Here is a 9,890-nt window from a genome sequence, read left to right as displayed (position 1 = left end):
TTGGAGGTCAATTCGGAGTAGAAAAGGCATGGGATTTGGTTTGCACGTGTGTTATGGTTAATTCCAAATTAATGGAATATTTTATAATAGCTCCCTATTGGGAGGATATGTTATAAGAGAAATCATCATATGAATTCCCTCGATTTAAATGTATCGAAGATCCACACAATTTAGTCGAGTTTTAAAATTAAATGACATGATTGCATGATGACATGATGAAATGCAACAAGCAAAAAAAAAACACGACGACGATGAAAAATATGGAAGGCATCTGGAGCGCCGGTCTCGAGTCGTCACATGTAGATAGCTGCAATAATATGTACAACATGTTTGAGTACTCGTATCATAACCCTAACACTGTTGCTGCCCTAATGCAAGCTGCAACCCTGTGGGCTCTCTAGAAATGCAGGAATGACATATGTTTCAACCGATCAATTTGGTCTGGTATGCAGGTGATCGTGAGGAAAACCACAAACAATCTATCCTTGTGGGAGGTGGCCTGGCCAGATGCTGTCAAGTCGGAGCTAAAAGAGAGCGTGAGGAAGCTAGAGCAAACAACAAGAAATCCCCCACTCCTCTTGTGGCCGGATCCATGCTGATCATGGGGAGGTGCGGGGGGCCTCCCGGGGTGATATGATCATGATTGATCAGTGACCAGTGCTATGGTGATCTCTGCAGCTCGACGGGATATGATATAAGCAAAGAAGATGAGCGTGGAGATGACTTGTGTACTGGAGCTATTATCCTTCTTAGGGCCTTTTATGTTTTCTTGCCAAAGGGCATGTGTTTCCCCTTTGGTTGTGCCTTTTTCCTTTTAGTGTTGTAATAACACTTGCTACAAGACCCTGACTTGCTGGGTTTCATTGATGGTCAATGGAGCCGGGGCGAGGCCCTTTTTCTCTAAAAAAATGTTCATCCATTTGAATAAGTTCATGACTTGTGAATAATTGCGGATCAGGAATCACGATTTAAAATTTGAAAAAAGCTCATGATTTTATATAAAAGCCCATGATTTTGAATTTTAATAAGTTAGCAAATGTAGAAAATCGCAAAAAAAGTCATGATATTTTTTATATCACTGGTCTGAAAAATGTTCATAAATTTGAGAAATTTCATGAATTTGAGGAAAGTTCAAAATTTAATAAAAACAAAAAGGAATAATAAAAAAGGGGAAAATATTTTTATTTTTTTAAAAAAATCGGTTTTTGATTTTTGTTTCTCATGTTTTCAGTTTCCCTTTTTAATGAAAATTTAGTCAAAACTTATTAATATGTGAATCTAATTTCGAAGATCCCGATGCCAGAAATCAAACAGCGAAAAGGGTTTGTGATTTGGACGCAAAGTTCAAGAGAAATTTGTTTTTTGAGACAACGTAAGGTTCAAGAGATAAAACCCGGGGCGCAAGCACGCAGCACACTGCCTTTCCCTGTATCTGGGCTTTAAGCAGTCAGCCCACGAACGCGCAAACAAACTCGAGCTGCACCAGACAAACGACCGAGCGGGACGAACCCTAGACCGGTCTGCCGCCGCCCATTCGTGCAGGACCTGGAGCTGCGCCGCCGCCGCTCGTCCAGGTCCAGGAGGGTCGCCATCTCACCGTCTGCCAGCCCAGCGACCCCGCCCGTCCGGCGACACCGCGTCCTCGCCTGCCCGCTGGTCCGACGACCCCGCCCGCCCGCCCGCCCGCTCGTCTAGGAGAGCCACCGTCGCCGACTCACCGCAGACGTCGTCTGCCTGCCCGCGTACGCCAGTCCGCAATGAGGGTGAAGAGGAGATCGCGGCACCGCAAGGTAGTCAAGTTCTACTCCACCTGCTTCGGCTTCCGCGAGCCCTACAAGGTGCTCATCGATGGCACCTTCGTGCACCACCTCCTCGTCCACCAACTCCTCCCCGCCGACGACGCCCTCCGCGAGCTCCTCTCTGCGTCCAGGGCGCCTCCGCTCTTGACCTCCAAGTGCGTCGTCGCCGAGCTCAGGCGCCTCGGCAAGTCCCACTCCGAGGCGTTCGACGCTGCCCAACTCGTCGCCACCGCCAGGTCCCTCTTTCTCTTCCCTTCTCTTATCCATTCTTCTTTATTTGATAGTCTTACCACTATAATCTATATATGCACTGGTCGTTGATGCAATTTTAAATGCGCATCACTTTGTTCTGTCATATTGGTTACCTCTTAGGTTCAGTTTGAGAATTTGGGTTGGGGCTATCTGAATACTTAGCTGGAATTAGTTGGGTCCCCGTGCCTTGCCAAGGATAATTATATGTACACAACAATATATGTAAAAACAATTCCTTTATCTCTCGCCCACTACTCTACTGTAAGTTCGAGAAAACCACAAATATGATTATTCTTAACTCACATATATGGCCACGAGGAATGCTATGAATGATGCACAAGCATGGCCTCGCCATTGTTGTTCTTTTCTTCTCTTAATTCCAAACCAATTATATCCATGTATCAAACAACCAACTCTTATACTGGGCACACTCATGCAAACACATAACACGCTCACTAATACACTAAATAAGCACTAACTCTTATGAAGAAAAGAAAAATACATGGACAGTGGGGTTGCATGCCAAGTTGAGAATAAGTAGGTTGTGAAACCAATTAACCAATGGAACTTCATTTCCAGCTTTGAAATAATGTAACTTGACACTGGTTTGTTTGCTTCCATGCCTAACTGCAAGCCATGTTCTGAAATTGGATCACATTGGTTTTGTTTTATCAGTTAGATTTAAATGAAATACTGCTACTACATTTAGTCAGGATAGTTTATGACTTGACGAGCTCGAGGCGAGGCCGCTGATTGTTTGTTCTCTGGACTTTTATTTGTGTGTTCAGCTGTGAGCATGACAAAGTGGTCAGTGCGGTGGACTGTATTCTGTCACTTGTTGGTGATAAGAATCCGGAGCATTACTTTGTTGCCACCCAGGATTCTGATCTCCGGGCAAAGCTACGGGAGGTATGAAAATTCACTGCACTTCTCTAGCATTCTGCTTTTATCATTTTATCACCTCGATTTTATTTGTGAAAGAATATGCTCAGGGACACAATACAAGGCACACACATAATAGCATCGACTTAAAAGAAATGACATAGCGCTGATAACAGAATTTATATGCCATCTTAAAAACTGCTTTTGCACAACGAGCTTATGTATGTTTTGCTTGGATGTAGCATTCTACTTTTACCTTATTTTTGTCACCGGAATGTTACTTGTGAAGGAATCTGCTCAGCGACATGATACAACCGACAAGTATCTTATCATCTACTTTACAGAAATGATATAGCCGAATGTATTAAGCCATCTTAGAAGCTACTTCTGCATTCAGTTTGCTCATGTATGCTTTGCTCGGGTGCAGGTTCCTTGTGTTCCTGTGATATATGGTCTGAAGAACTCCCTGTTTATTGAGCAACCCTCCGTGCAGCAACGTCAGTTTGCTCAGTTGGATGAGGAGAAGCGTATACATATGGAAAAATCAGAATTTAAGAAGCTATTAAAGGCGTCATCTGAAGGAAAGACATCTGTCGGTGGAAACGCTCCCGGAGTGGCAGAGAAAAGCAAGTTTAAAAGAAACAGAGCAAAGGTTAATATTTACAGCTTCTGTTTTTCTGGATACTCCATTGTTATGATCTAGTGGGCGTAATCAACATTTTGAGACCATGATGGCATCTCTGCTTCTTTAACAAAATGTTAATGTGTGTTGTGCTGCAGGGTCCAAACCCACTCTCTTGCAAGAAAAAGAAACCAAAGCCTCAAGCATCAGCTGCTCGAAATCAGGTAATTAATCATCTCTACACAGCATTATCACTTGACATCTGTAAGGTATGTTTAATACTCGGAACTCACTCACTATAAGTATCTGTGCAATTAATGTTGTAAAAGCAATGCTGTAGTTGCCTACGGATGAGAAATAATGTGACAATTAAATCTTATATACTCTTAGACAGTGAGATTCATTGCATATTCGCTTTTACTGATGCTTACACGGACATTTCATGGCAACAAGCACTGATGAGAACTTGCTTCTTTAGGGCCCAAAGACTGATGGCGAGGCAAAGCGAAAGAGGGTTAGGAAACGGAAGAGAAGTGCCAAAGACAGTAGTCAAGCAGAGACATCAAGCTGATGGGCCTATGAAGAAGTTGAAAACAACGGTTGGATGGTGTTTGATGGACCTACATAATCGTTAAAGAGCTTGCATGACCGCTTAGAGGATTGTGGCTTGAATTTTTTGACAATGTAACACTAATAATAGTTTGTTTGACCCTGTTTGGACCTGTATATCCTGTCCCTTTTAGCCATTGTTTGGCAGACAAGGTTAGCTTTGAGAGGATATTCCCTGTTGGGCTAAAAAGCCCCCAAAATCCCTATTGTGGTGTTTGGTACAGAGGGCTTGAACGAGCCAGCCCCTGGAAGCCCCTCACTTTCCCCTCAGTTCCACGCTGTTTCTGAGCATCGAGGTAGCCCTCGCGGCTCATGCCCCGTAGTCGCAGGAGGTTTGGGGGGAAAATAAGGGGATTGGGTGACAACACGGGTTTCACCAAATCCCTCGGGGGATAATCCCTTGTAATCCCAAATTAACCCCTCCTGCCAAGCAAGGCCTCAGGAGGTGTTTGGTTCAGGCACTTTTTAGTCCCAAAGACTAGAAAAAGTCAAAAAGTTCCAGAGACTAGAAAAAGACTCTACTGAAGAGTCTTTTTTGATTAGTCCCTGAGATTAGAAAAAGTCCTAGGACTTATGAATCAAACACCCCCTTAGTGATTTATATTCCTTCCGTCTGGGAAAAGTTGCACCACCGCAGTTCAATTGTAATTTTGCAAAAAAAAAACCTTATCATTTTAAATTCTCATGCTAATCAGCCATTCTTCCTCCCCCGACGCCCATGAGCACCACGCGCCCCAGCCTCCGTCTCCCGCGGGCACTGTGTTCCCCTGCCGTCGTAGGGATCAGCCGGCGACAAAGTCCCACTTGCGTCTCCGCCCACCTGCCCTGCAGCTGCAAACTTGCGCCTCCCCTACTTACTTGTGTGCACGGAGACGAGCTTCATCGCCGCCCACCTGCTCCTCCGCGGTGACACCTCGATGGACGGCGGCTCCACGGCTCACGGGCGGCTCCTCCTTGTTGTCCAGCTCGCATCCTCGGCCCGCCAAGACCAGCCACTCTGGTGTGGGAGTTGGGCAAGACCCCGGTCGTCGCTGCTCCACCACCGTCCACCGAGGTGACCAGTGCATCCACCGTCGGGTCCAGTGCCGCCGCCCACCTGCTAGAGAGGCGACCACCTTTGCCCACCTACTCCTCCTTGCCGATTTCTTCTTCTTCTTCGTCCAGGCGACCCAACTCCTCCTTGTCACCTCTGTTGCTACTGAACCACCGCCCTGAAATTAATGTCAACTTGATGTTAATTTGTTGTGTAAATCAAATTGATGTCAAATTGAGGTGAATTAGAGCAGCAGTGGATCATCCAGTCTGTAATTTGATGAGCGTACACACACACACACACACACACACACACACACACACACACACACACACACACACACACACACAATATTCATGTTCTGTAGATGCACAAACTGTACAGTTGAGTAAACTGTAGATGCACAAAATTTCAGTTATTGTACATTGAAGTTTAAGTAAACAATTTTGCATCGACTGCTATCAACTTGAAGCTTCTTGCATCTTAATTCATGTTTCTGCTTGAAACATTCTGCAATACACTGAATTTTGTACTACATGAACTTTTGAAATGAATACAGTACATGTTCTACTTGATTGCTACTGTATCTTGATTCATCTTGATTCAATAAACTGCAGTAAACTGAATCGTGCTCCGAATAGTGCATAATTATGCAATAAACTACAGTAAACTACAGTAGTTTATTCCCTCTCAGAGTCAAACTAAATTTTATACATGAACTTTGAAATGAATATTGTACTCTTAATACTTTGGATAGCTGAAAAAGCTCACATCATCTAATGTGTTTTGACCAAAACTCTGTCAACATTCAGTTTTGACCAAGAAATAGGGGAGCAGGTGGGAATTTGTACAGTAATGGCAAGATGCAAAATGGTGCTAGTAAATTCAGTTCTGAAAAAACAAGACTGAAACAGGGCAGTGTTGAGCATGTCCTAGCACTAGCAGCAAATTCAGGCTAGATTTAGACAAATTGGAAACATTATTTCTGAAACTATGCATAACTGAAAATTATTTCTGAATAATTGGAAACAATTCAGTTTGCTACAGGAACAACCATTAGAAAGAAGGAAGAATAAAGTGCATCCAGAATCATTTCAAATTTGGAAAGAAGCATCCATTTGAAAAATGCTACTCCAGTCTCCAATAGCAACACAAAATATATGCATGCACATGTCCAGTAGCAAAAAGTTTCAGAAATATTGGTGCTCCTTCCATCTTGGCAGTACAAGAAAAACTGAGCAGCCAACTCTTGTCACTTTGCATGCATTGCTGGCAACTGCAGTAGCTTTACCAAAAAATTGAGCATGACATCTACAGGTTACAAAAAATGAGCATCTTCTTTGCATTTATAAAGCATTAGTATAGTGAAATTATTACTCACTTTGATGGAATTCTAGCTTGTGACGATCTGACTTAAAAAAATTCCACTGATAGAAGAATCTAAAAATTCAGTTAGATAACCACTGATAGAAGCATGTGAGAGCAAAAAAATTTAGTTAGAGCAAACTGTTATGAATGTAATTGAAAATTCAGCAAGCATAGTATCGTTTCAAAATAAAGATAGCATCCATTATGCAAGTGATCTTACTGGACCAACATATCTTATCCACGACTCTTGTTATGATTATATTGCTAACCATTCATCTTCTCTTGTTATGAGTACAGACAGGAGAACACAACTATGGATTTGAACTTGATGCCGGAAGAGGAGGATGAACCTCAACAAGAAGAACAAGCTCAACAGGGTGACACTATTGATTTGAACTTGATGCCGGAAGATGAGGATGAAGCGCAACAAGGTGATGTTATGGATTTGAACTTGATGCCGAAAGAGGAGAATGAAGCTCAACAAGGTGGCGCTATGGATTTGAACTTGATGCTGGAAGAGGAGGATGAAGACATTGAATTGAATTGGCTTCCCGAAGAGGAAGAAGCTCAAGAAGATGTAGAAGTGGAAGAAGCTCAAGAGGCTAAGAAGATGCAGAAGTGGAAGAAGCTCAAGAGGCTCAAGACGATGCAGAAATGGAAGAAGCTCAAGAGGCTCAAGAAGATGTAGAAGTGGAAGAAGCTCAAGAGGCTCAAGAAGATGTAGAAGTGGAAGAAGCTCAAGAAGATGCAGAAGTGGAAGAAGCTCAAGAAGCTGATGCACAAGGCAATTCAAGAAGGAAGGACCTATTAGACAAGGAGAGGTTTGCTGTTTACTTTGCTCTGCGAGTAATCGAGCTTAAAGATGGAGAGGTTCACCTACATGACAGGGTGCTCATTGCGACTATGCTGGATGTTCACCTGTGAACAGGTACAAGAATATGGAATCTAGCCAAAGAACAACTTGCATTAGGCCAAGAAGTTGATGTTCCAAGCAAGAAGAAGAATAGTGGTAGGAAGAGGAAAGAGCTAGATCTGTCGAGAATAGCCACAATCCCTTTGAATAGAAGAAGAACAATCCGTTCTCTTGCAAGGTGTTCAGGTGTTCCTCGGTCAACCCTACATGACAGATTTTCAGTTGAAACACATCACGAGCACCATTGACATGGCTTAGAACTGCGTTGGTATTTCCCCAAGGTGGAAGGGATGATGTAGCACAGCTACGACAAGTATTTCCCTTAGTTATGAAACCAAGGTTGTCGAACCAGTAGCAGAACCAAGCAACACTATGTAAACGGTACATGCACATAAAGAACAAAACCTCGCAACCCAACGCGTAAGAGGGGTTGTCAATCCCTCCTCGGTAAAAGATAGATTAAATGGTATGAGTTTGGATAAATAGATCTGAATAAAACACAAAATAAAAGATGCAAACAAAAAGTGCAGCAAGGTATTTTTGGGTTTTTGGAATAATATATCTAAAAACAAAATGATAAAAGATAGATCGGAAAGCAATATGATAAAAGATAGACCCGGGGCTGTAGATTTCACTAGTGGCTTCTCTCGAGAAAATAGCATACGGTGGGTAAACAAATTACTGCATGGCAATTGATAAAGAACAAATAATTATGATGATATCCAAGGCAATGATCATGTATATAGGCATCACGTCCAAGATTAGTAGACCGAAATGATTCTGCATCTACTACTATTACTCCACACATCGACCGATATCCAGCATGCATCTAGTGTATTAAGTTCACGGAGAAACGGAGTAATACAATAAGAACGATGGCATGATGTTGACGAGATCTATTCATGTAGGAACAGACCGCATCTTTTTATCCTTAATAGTAACAATACATGCGTGCCTCGCTACCCCTTCTGTCACTGGGTGAGGACACCGCAAGATTGAACCCATCACAAAGCACCTCTCTTCCCATTGTAAGAAAAATCAATCTAGTTGGCCTAACTAAACCAAAGATCCAGAGAAGAAATACGAGGCTATAACAATCATGCATACAAGTGATCAAAGAAACTCAAATAATATTCATGGATAGATCTTATCATAAACTCGAACTTCATCGAATTCCAACAAACACACCGCAAAAGGTCATTACATCAAATAGATCTCCAAGAACATCTAGGAGAACATTGTATTGGGAATCAAGAAAAGAGAGGAAGTCATCTAGCTACTGCCTACGGGCCCGTAGGTCTATGGTGAACTACTCACACATCATCAGAGGAGTACCAATGAGGATGATGAACCCCTCCGTGATCGTGTTCTCCTCCGGCAGAGTGACGAAATAGGGCTCTAGATTGGATCTCGTGGTTCTGGAATTTGCGGAGGCTGGAATTGTGTTTCGTCTGCTCTACAAGGGTTTCTGGAATATTTGGGGATTTATAGAGCTAAGAGGCGGTGGATGAGACCTCTATGGGCCCCACGATACATCTGTTGGAAATATGCCCTAGAGGCAATAATAAAATGGTTATTATTATATTTCCTTGTTCATGATAATTGTCTATTGTTCATGCTATAATTGTATTAACCGGAAACCGTAATACATGTGTGAATACATAGACCACAACATGTCCCTAGTGAGCCTCTAGTTGACTAGCTCGTTGATCAATAGATGGTTATGGTTTCCTAACCATGGACATTGGATGTCATTGATAACGAGATCACGTCATTAGGAGAATGATGTGATGGACAAGACCCAATCCTAAGCATAGGACAAGATCATGTAGTTTGTTTGCTAGAGCTTTTCTAATGTCAAGTATCTTTCCTTAGACCATGAGATTGTGCAACTCCCGGATGCTGTAGGAATGCTTTTGGTGTATCAAACGTCACAACGTAACTGGGTGACCATAAAGGTGCACTACAGGTATCTCCGAAAGTGTCTGTTGGGTTGGCACGAATCGAGACTGGGATTTGTCACTCCGTATGACGGAGAGGTATCTCTGGGCCCACTCGATAATGCATCATCATAATGAGCTCAATGTGACCAAGGAGTTAGCCACGGGATCATGCGTTACAGAACGAGTAAAGAGACTTGACGGTAACAAGATTGAACGAGGTACGGAAATACCCACGACCAAATCTCAGGCAAGTAACATACCGATGGACAAAGGGAATTGTATACAGGATTGATTGAATCCCCGACATCATGGTTCATCTGATGAGATCATCGTGGAACATGTGGGAGCCAATATGGGTATCCAAATCCTTCTATTGGTTATTGGTCGGAGAGATGTCTTGGTCATGTCTGCATGGTTCCCGAACACGTAGGGTCTACACACTTAAGGTTCGGTGACGCTAGAGTTGTAA

The 9,890-nt window shown here is 42.9% G+C and overlaps 1 protein-coding gene across 1 annotated transcript; it reads left to right on the top strand.

Moving 5' to 3' along the window:
* Positions 1–1,491: 1,491 nt before the first annotated feature.
* Positions 1,492–4,364, top strand: LOC119307634 (rRNA-processing protein UTP23 homolog). Its single transcript, XM_037583706.1, has 5 exons — positions 1,492–2,035; positions 2,840–2,960; positions 3,361–3,585; positions 3,714–3,779; positions 4,034–4,364. The coding sequence occupies exons 1-5, from the start codon at positions 1,758–1,760 to the stop codon at positions 4,124–4,126; spliced, it is 783 nt and encodes a 260-aa protein (XP_037439603.1). The 5' UTR covers positions 1,492–1,757; the 3' UTR covers positions 4,127–4,364.
* The last annotated feature ends 5,526 nt before the right edge of the window (positions 4,365–9,890 follow it).

Source organism: Triticum dicoccoides, chromosome 5B, assembly GCF_002162155.2.
Source record: "Triticum dicoccoides isolate Atlit2015 ecotype Zavitan chromosome 5B, WEW_v2.0, whole genome shotgun sequence".
Taxonomy (NCBI): Eukaryota; Viridiplantae; Streptophyta; class Magnoliopsida; order Poales; family Poaceae; genus Triticum; species Triticum dicoccoides.
This window is presented reverse-complemented; position numbering and strand designations above follow the sequence as displayed.